General features: G+C 43.5%; 2 protein-coding genes across 5 annotated transcripts in view; one reads left to right on the forward strand and one right to left on the reverse strand.

The window, feature by feature from the left end:
- The window catches only part of LOC144945606 (sodium- and chloride-dependent creatine transporter 1-like), a 53648-nt gene extending 43518 nt beyond the window's left edge, over positions 1-10130 (forward strand). For all 4 annotated transcript variants that reach the window (XM_078874118.1, XM_078874119.1, XM_078874121.1 and 1 more), the window contains one exon: positions 540-10130. In XM_078874118.1, the coding sequence (XP_078730244.1) occupies positions 540-689 (150 nt within the window). In that variant the 3' untranslated portion in view covers positions 690-10130. The remainder of the gene's footprint in view (positions 1-539) is intronic.
- A 4042-nt stretch (positions 10131-14172) lies between these two features.
- Positions 14173-19430, reverse strand: FBXL12 (F-box and leucine rich repeat protein 12). Its single transcript, XM_078874127.1, has 4 exons — positions 19260-19430; positions 17852-17924; positions 16380-16783; positions 14173-15616 (listed from the first exon to the last, which is right to left on the reverse strand). The coding sequence occupies exons 1-4, from the start codon at positions 19382-19384 to the stop codon at positions 15184-15186; spliced, it is 1035 nt and encodes a 344-aa protein (XP_078730253.1). The 5' UTR covers positions 19385-19430; the 3' UTR covers positions 14173-15183.
- Positions 19431-21745: the final 2315 nt, after the last annotated feature.

Genomic DNA, 21745 nt, shown 5'->3' on the forward strand with positions numbered 1-21745 from the left:
CTCCGACTTTGACCGCTGCGTGCTTTCGCGTGATGAATGGCCGGCACAGTGTTGGTCCCCGCGCGTGTTGTGCATTCTAAACTTGTCCCTACCGCAAGGAGTCGTGTCCTACGATCGCCTGCAGCTTTCTCCTCTCTCCCTCCCTCCCTCCCTGTGCGTGTCGAGACCGTGCCCATTATGAAACAATGCTTGGGCTTTGTTACAGAGCAGAACAAAATGCCTTGTGTACTAATACTAGCAAAAAATGCAATTGGAACAAAACTGAAAAGTGTGCAGAGAAGCATGGAGAAATGCACGCTTGAAATTATCACATTGTCAGCTCAGTGATCTGACCTCTGAGCCACGCGGACATACATGTCATAAATCCTAACAACTGTTTTCTGTTTTCCATTGTTCTCTGACCTTCCCCTCCACTTTGTCACCGATCTCACTGTCACTCACCTCTATGCTGCACCACTCGCCTCTACCCCCTACCACTCACCTCTACTCCTTGCCACACCTCACCACTCATGTCCACTCACATCCACTCACCGCCACAGCGATGGAACCACCTGACCACTCCGGTGTGGAGCGCGCACCACCTGTCTCCGGACGGGGCGACCACACGGGCCGTGTCACTGGAGGGCGAGTTGGCCATGCTCCCCAACCTCCCCGCTGCCAAGGGAATCAAGCCGGAGACCATCCTGTGATCGAAGGGGGCGCCAGGGCCACACGGGGACTGCCGACTCCAGCCGAGTGATCGTCAGAGCCGGCGCTGGTAGCCGTTGTGGCTCATCGCCACCTTCCCAGCCACCCCCTGACTGCGGTGCCGGCCATCGCAAGCTGGAGACCATCGTGTGATCGAAGGGGCACCGGAGTCACGCGGGAACCACCAACTGCAGCTGAGTGATCGCCATGGCCGGTGCCGGTAGCCGTTGTGGCTCTCGGGGCAAGGCGCCATGCTCGCCACCTACCGCACCCACCCTCCCTTGCTGCGGTGCCGGCACCGCCGACCAAAAGTTTTAGCCGCCAATCGGCCACTGCTTGCAACGTTTTTCCGACAGCAAGAGTTGCACCACGTTCGGCAGGCGGAGCCGACCCACCCCCTCCGCTCCTTTGCCACGGTGCTGGCAATCGCCACCGCCGCAGGAAGCTGCTATCGAACGGTGCAAATCAAATCTTTAAAGACGCCTTTATTTTGGTGAAAAACGGTTCCCGAATTCGTTTGTAGGTTGCTCATTTTTTTTCTCTCGAATTTCTCACCTGTGGAGATATATTAGGGATGAGTTTCGGATTTCAACATTTCATATTTTGTTGTAATAACAGTATCGGATCTCTTTAGGATTTAAATGATTGCATTACGCAACAGTTTCACGTGTTTTTGTGCTGACAAAAGTGATGTCACACAATGGCCATGTGACACTGCTTTTGGTGGGACAAGCGCATACGTGATGTCATGCTTTTGGATCAGTTCAGTACTAAATATTTTTTCCAATCACCAGACATTTGGTATCTAGACCCGATTTAATTGAAAAATTGGAATCCTACCCCGAATTAATAGCAAAATAGAAAATCTAAAACTGTGCAAAAGGGTTGCTGCAATCTAATTTTTCACGATGCAATATTACGTTTCACAATTAACTGCATTTAAAATGGTACATCATTTGGTGTACTTAGAATACGAGCAAAGGTGACTTTCAAAGTCTTTAAACTGCAGTTCAACTCAACTAAAGACTGCCATGAGGCTTACTAATAATTGTTGTCGGTTACACAAAAGTAATTAAGTGAACAACGAAAAAGATTACATCGTATGATTACCATGCCGTCAATTACTCCCACAAAACATCGTGCAAAGCGATAACTGAATGGATCGTAGCTGTTTATTGACAACTGCAAGTGAGTTTTGTTATTTGGGAAACATGGTGTCAAGGAGAATAACATCTTGAAAAAAACACATATGAGAAAAACAATCATCATCCAATCTGACGATTTTTTGTTGTTGCAAATAGGAACGATACAACGATCGTGGATCATAGATCGTACCATGCATCATAGTCGTATCTCCAGATCGTGGCAAACCCTATCTAGCTGCCACGCTGAGCCGTTGTGGGACAGTGCCAAACCGATTGTAAAGATAACCTGTTTTGTGTAATGTGTTAAGCACGGCTTGCTCACGAAGCTATTACATTTGTCTTGTCCTGAAATGATAGAAGATAAAGGTGCAGCCCTGCAATTGCTTTGCTCACGCCGCTTGCTGGCGGAAGGGCCCTTCACTTGAGGGAGCTCGAGACAAAGTCCCTCCAGACTCGAGATCAGTGTTCTTCACACATTTTCAGGGGGCGGGGGGGGGGGGGTCACTTTCGCCAATAAGACATCAGTGTGAGGGCCGCCACACATTTGAAACCATTGGGAGTTTGACAGCAGCACGATGATGATGGGGTGGTGTTTTCACTCTTTGTGAATTGTCGGGGTGCCGCACGTCAGGGGTTGCCCTAAAGGCCACCAGAGGCTGCCAGTGGCCCGTACGCCTTGCATTGCAAAACGCTGCTCTGGATGGTATTTTATTCGACTCTCCCACATCGGCCAGGCGTATTGAATGAGGTGGGAGGACCCACACTTTACCCCATCACATGCATGGCGGTCGCTCGGAAGACAATTATAAGGTGCCCCCCCAACTTTTACTTAATAATACGCGGGGGAAAAGTGCGTCTCATGATCTGGAGAATTCCAATTGTGTTGATGACTGGGCCTCAATCCAGTGTGACAAAGATGAGAAAACAATGAATTTGTTTAAATATACATCCAATTTGCAGAGATCGTAGCTGCGAACATGATAATTAGGCCCTAAATGTATAACATACCACACAGTCCAGACAAGCGTCCTTGTGTAAATAACAATAATTATAGTAACGACTCATTTACCCAGGAAAGCCACACTTAAGTCTGAAAAATAGTTTTTCAGGAGAGTCCTGTTACATTGGCTATTTGGCCAACAGTAATTACTGTACATGTTGGGTCCAGATGTCTTGTGACCCCCCCCTCCCCATTTAATTCTCTAAAACATATATTTTTTTAAAGGAAGGTTTTATTTAAAACAGAAATGAATATGCAACGAAAAAAAAATGTTTAGGGGACAATTAATTGGCTTGTACTTTGTAAGTTATAAAGCTATGGAGATCACAGAGAGGAAACCTTCCTTCTTACTGTGAGGCGCCTGATATCCTCAATATGTGTACTATATAGGTAAAGGTGCAGTACTGTAACTTATTGTTCAATGGCACTGCTGGCAGATGAGCCTCAACTAAAGGCACAACTTTCAGAGGTCCACTTTGAGATGACATTTGGCCTACACTTCCATACTGGCTATACGTCTCCTCAAAAGAGGATAATATTATACAACATAGCTTTAACTTGACATGCCACTGTGGGTGACAACAATACAACATAATGTATACATTGATACGAGGGCTTACTCTTCGCTGAAAAATAATGCAAACATTTACTCTGCGCACACTTTAAATATGCTGTATAAAACTCTGAAGCTGCTCATTGTGTTAATATATGTATTATATGCAAACTGTGTGCAGAAAAGGTATACTTTTGCAGTGTTAGGAGGCTGTGTAATTATGAATTAAAAACGAATGCAGTGTTTGCAAATCCGCAAAGTAATTCTAGTCTCGCTTATTTTTAAAATAACTGTGCAACCAATATTTAGTGGAAATGTGTTCATAGGTTCCACTGACACTATGAGACCTCCTTTACCAGTGGCAAAATATAGTAATAGGTTTTTACCCTTTCAACTGGTACAAAACTGACACCTTTTGGCGTCATCTGGTCCAACACCAATGGAGACTAGGCTCTAAGAAAAGCTGTCTCGGGTGTGGACCAATCAACTTCAAGGACAGTGCATATCATTATCATCATCAGAGTTGTTTTTTTTTGTTTGCATTTTGACTGCTTGTGTTGTGGTTATTGCAAACATGACCCCTTGTATAAAGGTGTCAGTTTTGTACCAGTTGAAAGGGTAAAAACCTATTACTATAGGTTCCACTGACTTATCACTGGGTTTCCAGTTAGAAGTAACAGGATTTACCCCACTTGCATGAAGTTAACGACTTATCCTTGTTTCCATTTGCGATATCCCAAATGCATTTAACTCTCTTTGAATGATAAGAATAATACCCAGCCCATCAACCCTCTGGAGTGGATTAAATCAGTACAACCTTGTGGGGTGGTCAAAAAGTGGTTGCCCTCTATATAGAGCCTCCCCTGCCATAGAAATGTTTTATTTCCACCACTGGCACTGAGTGGATTCTATTTCTTTTAATGAGGTTCTGTATATATCTTTTTTTAATTTGTTCTATAGATTCTAGACCCATCTCACTCAAGCGAACAGTGCCTATCGAAGCAAAGAAGCTGCAGCACAGTGTCGCTACTGACCGTCGCATATCCCGCACCTCCGATGAGCACGGTTGGCTACGTACGGTGCGAAAGAAGTTCAACATACATACGTACATCAGGCCCAACCAATTAACTGCCGCCACCCTTGTGGTAGTCGTGCACTGTGTAACTGTCCGGCCATTTCACAGATGCGGTAAACGGCTTGTTGACCTAACGTTCCTTCACTTTACTTATAGAGCAGTGGTTCTCAAAGCGCAGTCCCAGGTAACCACCGGTGGTCCACGGAGGTCCTCCAGGTAGTCTGTAGGGCTGTGATGCAAATGCAGGTTGATCCAGACAATAATGCGAACGTCTATTATACCTTTCGTCCCAGACATTGATTTCTATTTTACTCGTGATATTTAATGAAATAAATTAAGCTTGGCAATCTACCCTGATTCAACTACCCTAACCCTAAAATCTCAATGCCATCCTATATATAAAAAAAAAATCTGATATCTGCGTAAAAAAAAAAGTTTTTATGTTCCGGTAATATGAATCATTTTGTATTGTTGGTATTTAGAGAGAGAAGTGAATGCGTTCTCACGAGGGGTGGTGGGGCTGGGTGGTCCGTGAAAAAATGTTTGCATCGGCTGATTGGTCCACAGCGCAACAACGTTTGAGAAACACCGCTGTAAAGCACAGTCAAGAAAAGGAATTTCACAGCTCATAGGATTCCTCCAGTCTAAATGAAAATCCTGATTCAGATTTTCTCCAGACGTCAATGTATTCGACCTCAGTTTAACACGTAGGCTTTCGCGGCCAGTATTATTTACATATCCACCCGAAACCTCAGCCCCCCAAAGAGCCAGATATGCAATGTTGTGCTGTATTTGGAAACCCAGTGTCTTATGTAGCATATCCACATTCCACGAGCATCCTACGGGAGAGAGCTTACTAGTGCTGTACGGCAGTGTTTATTTTCATGTTGTATAGTGGCCTGCACTATATTTTAATAATACAGTGGCTTCTGTGACGAGGAATAACAGTACCGTAGCAGTAAACAATGCACGTGAAAATATTCACTTTTACAAGAGATTTTAATTATTTTTTTAAATATTATATCAGAAATCTAGATTGCTTTTGGTCAAGGTACAGACCTGCAATGTCTTGCTCATGCTACTGCGGGCGTAAGGCCTCCCACCAAAGGGAGCCCTAGGGAGTCCCTTTGGCCTACTCTTCCACGCTGGCAATCCGTCTTTAAAATAGGGATCTACAATACTGCATAGCAAGTTGACACAATTAATGTTATTTAAGAGTAATATTTCTCTACGCTGTGACAATGGTCAGTAATAGTCGTGAACTTTGTTTTTATTCCGATAAAAAATAATCGTTGAGATTTATTACAATTTGGTGTTTTGTTTTTCCTTTTTTAATTTCGTTTATATAAAGCTCCAAACTGTTAAGTAATTTGCACGTGGCGCTTCAAAGTAACACCACTCTTGGCAGTCATCCTCTTATCTGCAAAACCCTCCCAGTAAGTCGAATATATTTTGTTTAACCGGGTGAGAACTCAAGAGACCAGGATAGTCTCATTTGCAAGAGTGGCCTGGTATATGACATTAAATTCCATTGTAATGCATTTAAGCATACTGCATATAAGAAAATAATCATTTTTCGATTTAAAGCGTTCGTGACATCTGAGATGAGAGGGTAAAGCTGCGGCAGCTTCGGTAATGCGCTGGTCAGCGCAGTAGTAACTGCATGGGGTTGACACTGTGAAACAGGAATGTGTGCATGTGTGAGGTTCTAATGCACAGGCTTCCGTGGTTATGCTGTAAAAATGTCTTCAAATAAAACATCTAACTTTGCTTATATAGCAGAATTTGTGCAAAGAATGCGATACAAAGGGCTTTACAGGACAAAATAAAAGCGACTTACACAATGTAAGCAACAATAAGAATGATACGTAAAAAAATTTACGTAACAATAAACTAAAAGCATAATAAAAAGCTTATCGTAAACAAAAAGCATCCTAATGAAAAGCCATTTTAAAAAGGGACGTCTTAAGATTTCGTTTAAAAACATTCACTGATTCTGATGCCCTCAGATCCTCAGGCCGACTATTCCAAAGGCGAGGACCATCGAAGCTGAAGGCTGCCTCCCCATATGTTTTGGTCCGGGCCTTCGGCACAACCAAGGGCTTCCACGTGTCAGGCAGCAGCTCACCACCCCGCCCGCACACGGAGCAAAAAGGTCGCATAATTGAAGCCGAACACGACGCGGTACAACCCCCTAGAACGCGTCGGAGAGCGATACCGTGCGTGGGAGCGTGCGATATTGTCCTGTGAACGGTTTGAGGCACGTTACGTAGAGTACACTGTGGTATTAAAAGCACTTTATCTGAAAGGAACGTTCCTTTCTCGTTCGCAGAGCCATATTTATGATGGTTATGTCGTTAGTGGCAAGCAGCTAATGCTGCCGGGATGAGCACACACACAAAGTGTTTAAGGAAAAAATCTAAAAGAATGGTCTGGTTAAATATGCAAAGCTTATTATACTAAAGTTGAATTATAATTACTTTCTTTGATAACATAATCACACTTTACAGTGAGTACGAAAGCTGTTGGGACATAGCACCTAAAGTGGCTACACATATTGGCAATACCAATTTCTTTCTATGCCCGATGTGAAAGTGAATTGCAGCAGTGTCATCTGTGGTTAACGACTATTAAAAAAAAAGAAATCACAGCGAGGTTTCATGACCTCCAGTGGTATCAATATCTGATCCGGGCCCATTTTCTGTAACAGAAGTGGCCAAACCTGCAGATTCTTACAAGCCGTATGACAAAGTGTTCATATGGCCACGTCGGGGAGTTTGTGGGGCCCGGTTCACTCGCTCTGCTTCGCTGTGGACTTTTAAATTTAAGAAAAATAAACCAAATCTTCTTCGGGAGCGTCCCGGGAGTAGTCGTGTGTGGTTCTGCTGCCAGCAGCGGTGAGTGCCCCAGAGGGCTGCTGCCACTTCCGCGGGATCTTTACCGATTCAGATGCAGTCGAATCGAAAAACACTCGAGATCAGCCGCTTCTTCTTGGTTCTTCTTAGTTCTGTCACGTAGAATGGAAATAATAAAATAAAATAAATAAAACATAATAAAATAAAAAAAATAAAAAAGTAAACCATAATAAAAACAAATTTTTATTATGTTTTATTTTTATTATTTTATTATTTCCATTCTACGTGACTTTACCGAAAGAACCAAGAGGATGAATCCCTGCAGTCACGAAAGCTTTCAATCGAAAATTAGCCGCTTCGTTGCAGAGCGACGCATCTGCTGCCCGGGAACTACAGGTGGCTCACAAAGTCGTGGTTAGGCCGCCCCTTGGTTATACGTCCACTATAATAACGGTCGTGATTGTGTCCACATTTGATTTTCGGGATTTCTCCTGTGTCTACCGTGATGCCCCCAGCATCGATGTAACGTACGGCAAATGAGCGTGTGCAATCATTATTACTGACACCAAAATGCTCTTCTATGAACTTGATTTGGAGCTTTCGTGACTGCAGGAATAACTCTTTGGTTCTTTCGGTAAAGTCACGTAGAAATAAAAAATAAAGAAAATAATAGCATACGACGTTTCGATTGCAACACAAGCCATCATCATCAGGTACAAATGAAAGAGAAAACAAAGCTAGTAAACTTCGATTGATGATTGCTTGTGTTGAAATCGAAACGTCGTGATTATTTTATTGTTGTATTTGTATTATTTTATGATTTCCCTTCTACGTGACTTTACCGAAAGAATCAAGAATATGAAAGCTAGTAAACTTAGAAATATAATGACATACAACACAGAGAGTCGGCTTACATAACAGTCAACACCCCACCTGGTTCTTTGGAAGAACGTAATCAACCAGGTAGGTAGGGTATTGACTGTTGTGTTAGCCGACTCTCTGTGTTGTATTGCATTATGTTTCTAAGTTTACTAGGTTTGTTTTATCTTCCATTTGTTCCTGATGATGATTGCTTGTGTTGCAATCGAAACGTCGTATGCTATTATTTAATTTATGTTTTCTTTCCACGTGACTTTACCGAAAGAACCAGAGGAGCTATTCTATAGTTGACGTTCGGGGTTCAGGCACGTGCGTCATTAAGAACCTTCATCACCCAACAACGCCAAATGTAAATTTCACGTGTACGAGCGTTTAATGTGCCAATCATTACTGTTAACCATTAGTATAGTTTCAGCTCACTGCTGAGTTGAAGACTCATTGTTGGGCGGTGTTTATTTGGCTGGGTCGGGTGGTGGAGGGTCGACACACATTTGGCCCAGATCATTACGTGGCCTAACCCCAAAGATCGATTATGGATCACACATATTGGCCGCGGAAAACTACGTGTTAACTTAAACACGGTATTGAATTAAATGGTTATGGCTGCTTTAGAAGTGTATGCATTGAGGACAGTGGTGGTGAAATACACTATGCTGTATCACGTGTCTAACACATGTATATAAAACTCGTCTTTTACCCGTCCAAGGACGGGTGTATTGCAGTAAATCTGAAACTTGCAAGCGAAAAGCAGACCGCGACGTGATATTCATTGCATCAATTTGTGTGCAATTTGTAAGGGCGCGGTGACACAGACCTATTTCATTTTAAGGTTATAATCCCTTGTTCATGATGACGTCCTTTTTACTTTGATGTCTCAACAGCGTTACGGAGATCGCGTGACGTGAGGGTTCTGCCTTTGTAGTGAGGGTTGTAAGTTGACGCCGAGGAGGGGGGAGGAGGCGCCTCGCCCCATAATGTGGAGTGACGTCAGCTGCTAATTATTATGAATGGAGGGGGGGGGGTGTCCATTTGGAGGACGTCACCTTATGATTATTAATGAGGGGGGCTGTTCGATGTGGAATGACATCACTTGCACATTATTATTAGTGAGGGGAGTACTCCATATTGAGTGACGTCACCCGCTCATGATTATTAATGAGGAGGGGTGGGGGGGTGTCCATTTGGAGGACATCACCTGCTCATGAATATTAATGAGGGGGGATGGTCGATATGGAATGACGTCACGAGCGTTAAGGACATACATTCCTGGGTGATTATCGGAGGGATGTCCGCCTATTGAAAGCATCTTACAGAATGTGACAGTTGATCGAAACACTTTATCAGTTATTATGCAGCTGTACAGATCGAGTTCTTCCACACTAATATACACTATTGAAGTATTTAATGGAAATGCATTGTTTTTAATTTAGCATGCGAAAATGTTTTTACCACAGACTATCAGTTCAAAATATTATAATCTTTGGATTTGCTTTGTTTTGAAATTGTACGCAAGATATATATTTTTCCCAGGTAGATAATTTGGTAGATTTGATGTTTGTGAATTAAAACCATGTTTATAACAGGTGTAAATAATGTCACTTAGAAATCATGTTTCAAAATTTTTAAAAAGGATCGTATGCAGTTTTAAAAGCTTAATATTTGTTTAAAATGTCAAGAACACAACGTTCTTTGAAAAGTTGACAATAAAGGCAGCAACATTTAAAATTACACGTTTTATTTATCCTTAAGTTGTCAGGCTATAATGTATTTCAAAGTCTGAAGGAAGACTTTGCAATGTTTTTTGTAGATGATTATAACGTTACCCCCCATCTTCAAGCAATATCCGATTAAAAGCAAATTACAATATATTATTTAAAGTTGTGGCTTCGCAATGCTTGATGACGTGAATATGCATATGCAGATGTATTTGCGCGATACACCCTGACGATCTACGTGTGTGGAGATATGCACGTGTGTACTTTATTTTAATATCTTACATTTTCACAATTGATGGCTTGATGTGTGTTATGTGCTTGCAGTGTCCGAATTGTGCGTGGGGAGATTGAAGTACACGTGTATGAACAGCGAAAGCGATGATTGATCTGGATAATGGATTATACTAGTTGGAACCTCCTGGTTACACCAGCCCACAGGGGATTATTGTGTCCGTCCGTCGTGTAGGGAGGGGCTGGGTGGGGAGGAAGGGGCTGGGTGGGGAGGGGAGGGTGGGGAGGGGTTGGGTGGGGAGGGTGGGGCTGGGTGGGAAGGGGAGGGGAGGGAGGGGCTGTGTGGGGAGGGGCTGGTCACCCCGTGGCGCCCTTATAAAACTCAACGTTTAACCTACTCAAGCCGGCTTGTGCCCGCCCTCACAGTCGGGCATATTTGCGGAATACACCACGCCGCCGTTGACCCTGACCATTGACCGAGCAACCCAACGTTCCTACCAGCTCCCTCCGCAAGAATGTGTTAGTCGTACGTGGGGCCCCTTGGAGGGCAATGTACCTTCTCCCACGATTTGAACAAACCAGGTCCTCAAGGGTAATGAGTTAATGGTCTTAACCCAGTCACCAATGACTGCACACACAAAAATGTAAAATTTGGATCTGCACTTTAAATTTGGCTACGTTTCAGCTTCGAGAATTATAATGATCAGTTTGACTGTTATTAAAGAGCGAGTGGTAAGTTCTGCCCTCTACTGTGTGTGGACCAGAGCTCAATTGATAGTACCTCGGGGAGCTAACTCTGTGAGATCCGCTTCCGTGGTCTCTTCTCTAACACGAAGTGTTGCACCGTTCTGTGAGCGATCCGATTGGACACTTCGCCCGATGACATGCTGATTGCACTAAAAAATGTTTTCCGTAACATTGACAAGAATTATGGGAGATAAATCCCTGCCCCAAAAATAACGTTGTCCTGCTCCCCAATTTGGCCACAGCATGCATCATTTCTCTGTTCCGAGACAACGTATTTCTTCGGCAAAGCAACATTTTAACTGCAGAAACGTGTAATAAGTCACTGGGAGCCTGGACTTTTGCATGCGCGTATGAGACTCTATCAGAGGCATTCGGTTTAAAACGTAACAGTCCTCTGTGCTCGTACATTTTTAGCACCTGTCTGCAACTTTGCAGTCTGGGAAGCATCCCTCATTGCCCACCGCTAAGACCGTGGCGTGAGGTGGCAGTGTGCAGCATCCGTTGTGAAATGCATGGATGAAATGTGAAGCTCACTGAAATGATCAAGAGTCGAGAGTGGTATTTAAACAGCAATGACGACCGCCAGTCACTGAAACCTGCTATGTGATGAAATACTGATGACCAGGGGTTCAGTCAATGGGTGTTAGGGGTATCATGACACCCCCGCCCAAACATTTTTAGATTGGGCTCACACATTTTGTAGAAAAATCAGGGTATATTCGAGCGCGCATTTGTCTACCTTAAACATCTTTAAACACACACCGTAGCTCGCGAACCGTAAGACTTTGAACCGAGTCACTAGCCAATAGGTTGCATAGATTTTATGTAATCAGTTAAACACGTAGGCTATCGCAACCGATATTATCCATGAGGTTGTTTTTATGGGTTAGATCGCGTAAATATAAATGCGTCGTTAAGTTCGCCACCACCCGACACAGCCAATTAGCAAGTTTTGTCACATAAGCAAAACATGCCAAACCTTACTAATTGGCTTGTGTCGGGTGGTGGTGGGTTTAACAACACATTTATATTTACGTGATATAAACGCCCCCCCCTCCAACCCCAAAAAAACCCTTATGGAATCAATATAATTTTTGTACAGTATGAACCAGAGGTGGGACAAAGTCATTGTTATGCAAGTCCAAGTCGAGTCGCAAGTCATCAAATTCATGACTCGAGTCTGACTCGAGTCCAAGTCACATGACTCGAGTCCACATCTCATAGGTGGGACAAAGTCATTGTTATGCAAGTCCAAGTCGAGTCGCAAGTCATCAAATTCATGACTCGAGTCTGACTCGAGTCCAAGTCACATGACTCGAGTCCACACCTCTGGTATGAACTCCTTTTTATCCGTGAAAAAGTTGGGAGCAAACTGCGTGGATCCGAATCTGTAATATCGCCAATAACCACCGGGGGATCCATTCGCTGGTGGGACCTTCATAAAGTGTGTCTGTGCCCCCTGCCGATGATGCGTATGTCCGTCAACAACTGTTGTGAAACCTTGACTTAAAGCTTTCGTGGCTGCAGGAATTCATATTCTTTGGGTCTTTCGGTAAAGTCACGTAGATAGGTTCAAATAAAAGAACAATGTATTCTTTTTTGTTATTTTCTTGGAACCTATCTACGTGACTTTACAGAAAGACCCAAAGAATATGTTGTGAGGCCATCGCACCTTTTCGGACATTTCGCCGGTCGCTTTGGCGCGCGCTGTGCATTACATGTCGGTTCAAAACAATTTGAGGTCACTGCGAGAAAAGTGTGGAACTAATCGACGACTATTTCCATGAGGTTAGTACAAAGCGGCAGCCCAGTTTTGCTGAGATAGCGGTTAACCGGAAGAGTTTGCCGAATATACTGAATGCTAATCCTACAATATCTTATCCACAGATAAAATGGATGTAAAACATTTCACCTTTTAATTCACCCTTACGTCTGTGACACCAAATGGGTGAAATATGCACTGAATTTATATACATTTCGTAGAAAAATACCATCACCTGAAGCAAGAACATCAATGCAGAATATTGTAGTACTGTTATAGTTACCAATTGTAATTCTAAATTATTGGGTTTACATTGAGCTTCTGCCATGGCAGAAAGTGGCAATGAATACCATAAAACCCTGCATTACAAAGGACGTTTTCTCTGGGATACAACATTCCGGAAATAATTCACCTTTTGAATAAGCAGCAGCCAGTACATTCCACACCTACTCCAGTGATTACCAAAGTCGATCCATGGACTGCGCAGTGAAAATTATGCGTTGTGAAAAAAAAAAATCTGCAACAGTTCCACAGGCCACCTCACACGGCCTTGAGGATAACACACCAGTGGTTCACGGACCAAAGCCTGTGAACCACTGCTCTAATCCATAATGCCCAAGCCTATTCTTAAATACTATACTTTTTCAACTAAAATTAGCGGTGGCTATATGGAACTGTCAAAGTATAGCATATGAGGAATTTATTTAATTGGCCTATTTTAGTCAATGGTGCACAATACCAACATGTTTTCTGGAGGTGTTGACAAAAACATTCAGGGATCGTCACAATGTTGATGAAATTGAACCTTGCGATCACTTCTGCTAGACCTCACAGCTGTTGCATATTCTTGGTTCTTTTGGTAAAGTCACGTAGAAGGGAAATAATAAAAATATAAAACAATAACATTCTCACGACGTTTCGACTGCAACACAAGCAATCATCATCAGGTATGAAATCCACATAGATGGACTCTCCATATGACCAACTGCCAAATCGCTGTCCGTGGTGCTGACGTTAAGAAAAAAACGCCACTTTTTTAAAAATGTCTTGCTGTGGATTTCACACATGATGATGATTGCTTGTGTTGCAGTCGAAACGTCGTGATAATTTTTATTGTTTTATATTTTTATTATTTCCCTTCAACGTGACTTTACCGAAAGAACCAAGAATATGAATCCCTGCAGTCATGAAAGCTTTAAATCAGCTGTTGCATAGTTAAAATGTCTGATTTTCAACCCTCATGACCACCTTTAGGTCTTCCCCTTGTTTCAGTTGAGTCTTTCGGGGACAACTCTTACAGGCTCATCACCACCACCACGTGGCTTTAAGTCTTCCTTTTGTTACAGTTGTCACGTCTGCCATAGGCCACTCTTTTTCATCACCACCATCACCTTCCTAACTTTAGGTCTTTCCGTTAGTCACCGATTTCTTGATGCTACTCCGGTGTCGATTTTGGTATCCTGCTCTCCTGCATCCTGCGTCCCACCAATCTCAACCCTTCTGAAAGGTGTTATAATTTTAACTTTAATTTTAAAGGTGTTATAATTTTAACATTTCTATTCTACTACAGCTAGCTTACGTAAATCAGAGAATATTTTTAACATGACCTCCCACTAAGTAGGATACATGATTGTCTTGTGCTATGTAGTCATGAGATTACACGTTTTAAAAGTCTTCACTGTAAGACCTCATGGAATAAAACGCTTCAAAGTAGGCAACAGCGTAAGTTTTTTTGAATTTTATTTGCAGTAGACCTCAAAAATGTGCTTAACTTGAAAGTATTACAATTGCAGTATTTCTGGAGATTGTTATGCACATATCAGGTATTTTTTCCAAAAGGTGGCCTCCAAGTACAACCTAACCCAGCCTCTTAATAACTATCAAAATAACCAACTTTTCAGAGGTCGAGTGATTTATGGACATACATACAATATCAGAGTAATCACTGCTACGATCTTGCATTCACATCTTGAGCTAAACCAGATTCTCCTGCGCAGACATTTGATAGTTTCGGTCCAGCCACCAACTGCAAAAATGCGCACCGTGAAAATTTGGTTTTCACTCAGCCCAATGCTAAGAGTATGTGGCCCAAAGACGGTAAATAATTCCCCAACATAGCATTACAAAGAACCATCTAGTGGCTAGGCAGAGACCCACCGGACAGATACCCAAATACGTTCATTTTAATAATAGCACAGGTGGTTTTGGCATATTTTTTTTTATGTAGACATCCTTTTCAAGCTTGGAAGAGTAAAACAAATACCCTCTCGAAGAGCTCTCTCTAATTTCCTCTAGTTGAGGCCTTATTTCCAGCAGTGGCCTGAGAAACCAATTGCTTTTTACTTCCATTCAATTCACGCCTTCATACGATGAATGGGATACATCATATTTTAACATTTTGTAGTTTTATATTCCGCGGACATGGTAATGTACCTTGGTATAACTTGCAGTGAAAGGCGATATACAAGCTTGTTTTTTGTTGTTAGTACGATTATATTTCCGTAGTATCATGCTTTCACATTGTTCACGGGTCTTTAATTCCTGCCGACAAACACCTGCGCTTGCAGCAAACCGCCGGGCGGGTTTCTTTCTGGAAGCTCCCGCAAGACAATGTTGCACTTGGGCAACGTTCTGCGGATCTGCTCCGCCTCCTGCTCCGTCAGCTGCAGCTCGGCCAAATCGAGTCGTCGCAGGGCAGGCAGTTCCCGACACGCCTGCCCAATGCCCTTTGCGGTGAATGCGCAGCCAGAGAGCACGAGCGTGGAGAGGAGGGGCAGGCTGCGGCCGAAGCAGGCCAGGCCCGCGTCGGTCAGCTTGTTTGATCGGAACAGCTCGAGCTTGCGAAGGGCGGGCATGTGCCGGCAGATGTGGTGCAGGCCGAGGTCGGTGATACTGCCCTGGCTCAGACGCAGCCGTTGCAGAGCCCCAAAGTTCTCGCACGAGGCATGTAGCCCGTTGTCCGTCACTCTGCTCACGACACACCGACCCAAAGTGTTGTCCTTAATAGTCTTATGGGCTAAAGCAAGATATTGGTACCATGTAAGGAAGCAAAACATTATTAGAACCAATTTATCTACATGGTGAATAAGTTAATTATTTGATAACCCACTCCTTTCAAACGGTTACCACATGATGCACTGTTATTAGCCACGGAATATAAATTGGAAACTATAGTTGTGCCATCTCAGGTGTAAGCAACAGGTGAAATATCGTCTATGCTCCAGGACTACAAGGGATCCTCACGTAATGATGGATAAGCTTAACTGATGATTCCTAATGAGGAGGAAACCGGTAAACAGTTGTCTCATTCTACTGCTGTCTAAACTAATAATAGCCACAATTTTGACCCTTCCAAGTTGGTGATCTGAATCAAGGCTGTGCACATTATACATTTGGCTGCTATACATTTCCACATGATAGGCCCCTTCCTTGAGCTATCATTGGGGTCAGGTTACTTCTATAAATCACCTGTTGTACGTATTATTGTTCATTTATTTCCAAACTGCACGCACTTTTCTATCTGACGAGTTTCTCATCATTTACAAAAAGTGTAAGAACTATTTATAATTATCTTTTCAAATTTGTACAAAATAGAATGTCAAACAGCCCTAGAAAGGTGACATCACGTAACTAAGTCTAGAATTCCTGTTAGCGAGCACCTATGAAGCCCGGCACGGCACATACACTTGCACACACGCGCGCACGTCCCCGTCATGCGCGCGTAACGCACCGGTACGCGAGGCTCAGCGACAGCGCCGTCAGCGGCAGGCCACGTGCGGCATCCACCAGCGCGTCGTTGCTGAACGACGGGACGTTGGCGACCTCCAGGCACGTGAGCCTAGGCCCCACCGAGTCACAGCGGCTCAGCCAGTCGCGTGGCATCTCGCACATGCTGAGGCGCAGCGTGCGCAGCGATGCGGGCAGCATGGCGAACGAGAGGTGGCGCAGATTGGCGTGCGAAACATCGAGCGTGTGCAGGCTGGGGCTCGAGCGGCCCACCTCCCGCAGAACAGCATCCGTGAGGAAGTGGCGGCGGGAGTTCTGGCGGTGCAGCAGGGAGCTGCGCAAGCTGAGCGAGTGCAGGGCCGCCGAGCCATGCCGGCGGAGCACCTGGCGCAGTGTGCGCGCGTCCAGCTGTGTGGCGGGGATCAGGCGAGACGCGGCTGTGACGGAGCCGTGGGATGTAAAACGTGCAACGTGGCCGTGTGATGTTTCCAGTTCAAACTTTATTTCGTTTCAATCTTGACTTAAAGCTTTCGTGACTGCAGAAATTCATATTCTTTGGGTCTTTCGGTAAAGTCACGTAGATAGGTTAAAAGAAAATAACAAAAACTTTGACGTTTCGATCGCAACACAAACGTTCGTCATCAGGAAAAGAGGGGTTAGCTTCTTAAGGCAAACTGTTTATAAAGGTTTAAAATGGGCGTAGCCCAAATGTCAGCAGCATGGGTGGGGCAGCTGATGTTAATGTAAGTGATGGGCAGCGACCGCGATTGGCAGTGGGTTTCCACCAATTAAAGGGCTGATGACAACCGCTTGTGTTGCAATCGAAACGTCGTAGTTTTTTGTTATTTTCTTTGAACCTATCTACGTGACTTTATCGAAAGACCCAAAAAATATTTATTTCGTTTAACAAGGTGAGAACCCAAGACGGAAGATAAGTCACATTCGCAAGGGACCAACAGCGTATTCCACGATTATAAGATGCTCTAGAGAGTAAGATGGGCCTTCAAATTTTGCAGTGTCAACAAAGTTATAAAAATCTGATCTCACAAAGACAAAGATCCCTCGTATAGCCTTAACAGACTGTTGGAGAAAATTCTGAGAGCAAGCACCTATGAAAGCTGTCATGGCACATCAGGGGGTGGGTGGCTGGCACCAATGTTTCCCCAGTGGTGATGTTGACACATCAACTCACACTGACCAGCTGAGTGAAATATGGTTGATCAATCTTCACGATCGACATGGTGTGGTTAGGCTTGTATCCAATGTGGACTGACAAAGGGCTGGTCCATTAAGATGTATCACTATTTTTAGTATTTGTATCTTCCAAGACGTCTGCCCAGTATAGGACAAAATATCCTGTAGGTCTGCTCGTGAGCTCTCTGTAGTGGACACCCTTCCGCCAACGTGGTGTGAGAAATAAATGTGCAAGGCTGCACCATTACCTTTTATTTTAGTGTTCTAATTAAATACACTCACCTTATAGGGTGTTAAGTCCACATTCTTCCATAGACATCTGTCGCGTGCGAGTCTACGCCAAAATTTGCAGACTCTGATACAGAAACATACAGATTCAAAACGATGTATTAATTCCAGAAAGTCATTTGTAATTCCGTGCTTTATGAAACCATATATTCAAAATAACATCATTTAAATGTCCACTTCCGCTTGCAAACACGACTAATGGGTCAGCACTTATATTTCCGACCAAGTGGTGGAAATTCCACATTCCCAATATATCCATATGGATCTCTCGCAGAGACGCATAACCCCTTTGTGTTTAAGAACGGACTAAGTGAAAGCAGATACCACATAGCCACTTCTAAGTTCACTTTTCAAAAGCGACCTGGCCAAAAATGATGGCTCATCGTGTGTAAATTTACCACAGCCAAAGTAAACATTCTAAACCGCATGTTTATAAATGTGGAGGAGAAAACCCGGAGGACCCAGAGAAAAATCCACGCGAACCACAGGGGGGAGAGAGACAGCAAATTCCAAATACAGCATACGACCACCTGCATACCAGGCGAGGGAAGGAATACCAACTCAGCCCAACAAAAAAAGTAACATTAAAAAAAACTTAAAAAAAAACACGCTTTTATGAAATGTACTAGTAATGGCAGAACTCCACGACTCCAGGAAGTGGCCCCGAAGCTTGGCATAACGTAAGGGACCGTGGACAATTAGACCCAAGCCGAAACATAACATGAAACATATTCTTGGTTCTTTCGGTAAAGTCACGTAGAAGGGAAATAATAAAATAATAAAAAATAAAAATTCTCACGACGTTTCGACTGCAACACAAGCAATCATCAGGTGTGAAATCCACAGCAAGAACATTTTCAAATTTTATTATTTCCCTTCTACGTGACTTTACCGAAAGAACCAAGAACATGCATCCCTGCAGTCACGAAAGCTTTAAATAAAAAACGTTTAAAATAAATATTTTTTGTTCATTTTGAATGATAGAATACAGTATTGTCATCAGTATGACACAATTATACCAAATTTGCAGTCGATACCACATTGGGAAGTGAGTTCAAAATTGAGTTACAACATTTGAGGACACAACAACAACGACATCAACGACAACAACGACAACAGAGCGAGTTAAATTAAATCGTGTAAAAAAACATGGAACGCGTCCAGTCTCAAGGATATTGTTATAGAACATCCACCGAAGAGATACACGGCGATATGGTGAGTTCACGTGGCACAGGGGCTCCGTGTAGGTGGGTGGATCACGACAACGTCGCAGGATTGTTGGGTGCTTCAGAGGATTGTGGCTTTGGTGGTGGTGGTGATGGGGGGGGAGGAGGCGGGAGGGCCTTCAATCAGCGGTGATATTTGTCTGGCCCCGCGGCGGCGCGTGGAGAACACACGACACCTGTTGACTCGTAGCACCTCGCCGACCGACAAGAAGCCGAAGATGTGGAGGAGCACCGCCTCGGGGAGGTCGTTGAGCCCGGCCGAGGCGGAGGCGGCGGCGGCGTCGGCCTCCTCCTCCTCCATCGCCTCCTGTGTGCCTTCTCACAACGGCCGGACGACGCCGCCGTGACGTCATGTCCATCGTAAACAACGTGACGTCACGTCCAGCGTAAACAACGTGACGTCACGTGCAGCGTAAACAACGTCACGTCCAGCTATAACGACGTGACGTAACGTCTATGGTAAACTACGTGACGTCAAGCCTAGCTAAGACGACGAGACGTCACGTCCAGCGTAAACGACGATGACGTCACGTCCCGTGTAAAACACCGGTTATGTGACGTCACATTCTCACCCCCCCCTTATCACATCGTCACAAATGTCTGACAACCTCCCCCCCCCCCCCGAGGTGCGTGACGTCATTTATGGACGGCCCCTTATCCCGTATTATTGTACAGGGAAATTGAGTTTTCAGGTCCATACGGCATACAGCCGTTTCAATACGGGCAATTTTGTTTAATCTATTTGTGTTTCTCCCTTGTACGTTGAGATTTATAAGGAACATGGGGTGACCAATAAATAAGGTCACGTAGAAGGGAAATAATAAAATAATTATTTCCCTTCTACGTGACTTTACCGAAAAAAACAAGAAGATGAATCCCTGCAGTCACGAAAGCTTTAAATCGAAATTTAAACCATCACACCAGGCAAAGGCCAATGATGTATTCACTTATTTTTCAGGAAGTGACCTGGCCACAAATGATAGCTCAGCAAAGTGGCCCACCATTTGGACATTCATAGCAGCAAGATAATTGTAAATACTCTCAACGCATGTTTCTAAATGTAATAACCGCAATAATACACGCCGTCTGCTTCACAGGGGGCGTTAAAGATACCCATTATGCCATTCGAGCAGAGCAGAGTAGTGTTAAACTCACTATTACGGTGATCACATCGAGAGCAGGCCCATTGTGTGCCGGCGTCAGATGTCTAAATTCGCCAAATTACAATAAAATGTCCACAGCCATCATCATCGCCACCTACTGGAAAACGAATTCCAATTTAACAGGCCAGGTGCTGCGTCCCCTTGTGGCCCATTGGGATAGTTTATACCACACGGGTTTGCCCTTTTAAAAGTGTTGAGACGAGATGTGTAAAGCCAAGGCCGTAGCCATGGAGTCAACATTGGGGAGGACCAAATCTTCCAGGGGGTGTGGGGGTCGCCCCCCAGAAAAAAATAAGCTAAATTTTAAAACGAATTTCCTTCCATTTCCTGCCTAAAATATTAAAACATTCACTAACACATGGGATGACTTTTTATTTATGTTTTACAATAATGTCTAATAGTGTATTGTATTACATTGCTCTGTTTTTTCTTTTTTACCTTTTCTTGTTTCATTGTATATAATGGCAGAGATTAGGGATTAATAAAGTACAACCATAACCACAATCATATAAACAGAAATCTATTTTATAGCAATATATATTATAATTACGGCCTTGTGTAAAGCGCTCTTAGACGTCCTGGGGTTATAGGAGAACGCTGTATCAAAAACAAACCATGGCAAAAATCATATGGTCTGCAAAGATCAAATACATTGAGAGAGATGGATGGATGGTGAAAGGAAGGATGTAAGGATAACTGGGGATGCCTGGAAGGTGAGATGGTATCGGGATTGATGGTGGTAGGGATGCGAGAAGAGATGAGATGAGCCATTGATGGTGATAAGGAAGGAAGGCGAGATGAGAATTGAGATCGATGTCGATTGGAATGCATGGAATGAGAGTGGATGAAAGGAGAGCTGAGATCGGATGGGATCGATGGGGATGTAGCGGAATGTGATTATGGGGATGGATGGAAGGATGACAGGGTTGAATGAAAGGAGATGTGATTTTGAATGGATGGTGATAGCAATGGAAGAAGGGGAGATAAGATGGAGATTTGATAAAGAAGGAAGGGATCTAGATGGAGTAAGCGGGAGGGGGGGGGGCTGAAGAGATAATGCACTTGGCGTGGCCATGCGAACGAATGTTAATCGTAGCATTCTTGATTTGAAGCTTTCGTGACTGCAGGAATCCATACTCTTTGGTTCTTTCGGTAAAGTCACGTAGGTAGAAAAATAAAATAATTTAAAATAATGTAATATAATACAAAATAAAATTCGATTTAAAGCTTTCGTGACTGCAGGGATTCATATTCTTGGTTCTTTCGGTAAAGTCATGTAGAAGGGAAATAATACAATATAATAATAAAACATTTTAATTCAAACATAATAATTATTTTATTATGTTGTATTTTTATAATTGTATTACTTTATTATGTTTTATTTTATTATTCCCCTTCTACGTGACTTCATCGAAATAACCAAGAATATAATACCAAATAGATAATTTTTTTGTTTTATTCAATTTTTCTACCTACGTGACTTTACCGAAAGAACCAAC

Source organism: Lampetra fluviatilis, chromosome 38, assembly GCF_964198595.1.
Source record: "Lampetra fluviatilis chromosome 38, kcLamFluv1.1, whole genome shotgun sequence".
NCBI lineage: Eukaryota > Metazoa > Chordata > Hyperoartia > Petromyzontiformes > Petromyzontidae > Lampetra > Lampetra fluviatilis.

What these genes read in the sequence shown, in the direction of transcription:
- FBXL12 (XM_078874127.1), bottom strand. Translation starts at nt 19,384, where the DNA reads ATGGAGGAGGAGGAGGCCGACGCCGCCGCCGCCTCCGCCTCGGCCGGG. An exon ending in GAGGTGCTACGAGTCAACAG is followed by an intron (nt 17,925 to 19,259) that starts GTGTCGTGTGTT and finishes TTTCTGTATCAG; the next exon opens with AGTCTGCAAATTTTGGCGTA. An exon ending in TGGACTTAACACCCTATAAG is followed by an intron (nt 16,784 to 17,851) that starts GTGAGTGTATTT and finishes CCCGCCACACAG; the next exon opens with CTGGACGCGCGCACACTGCG.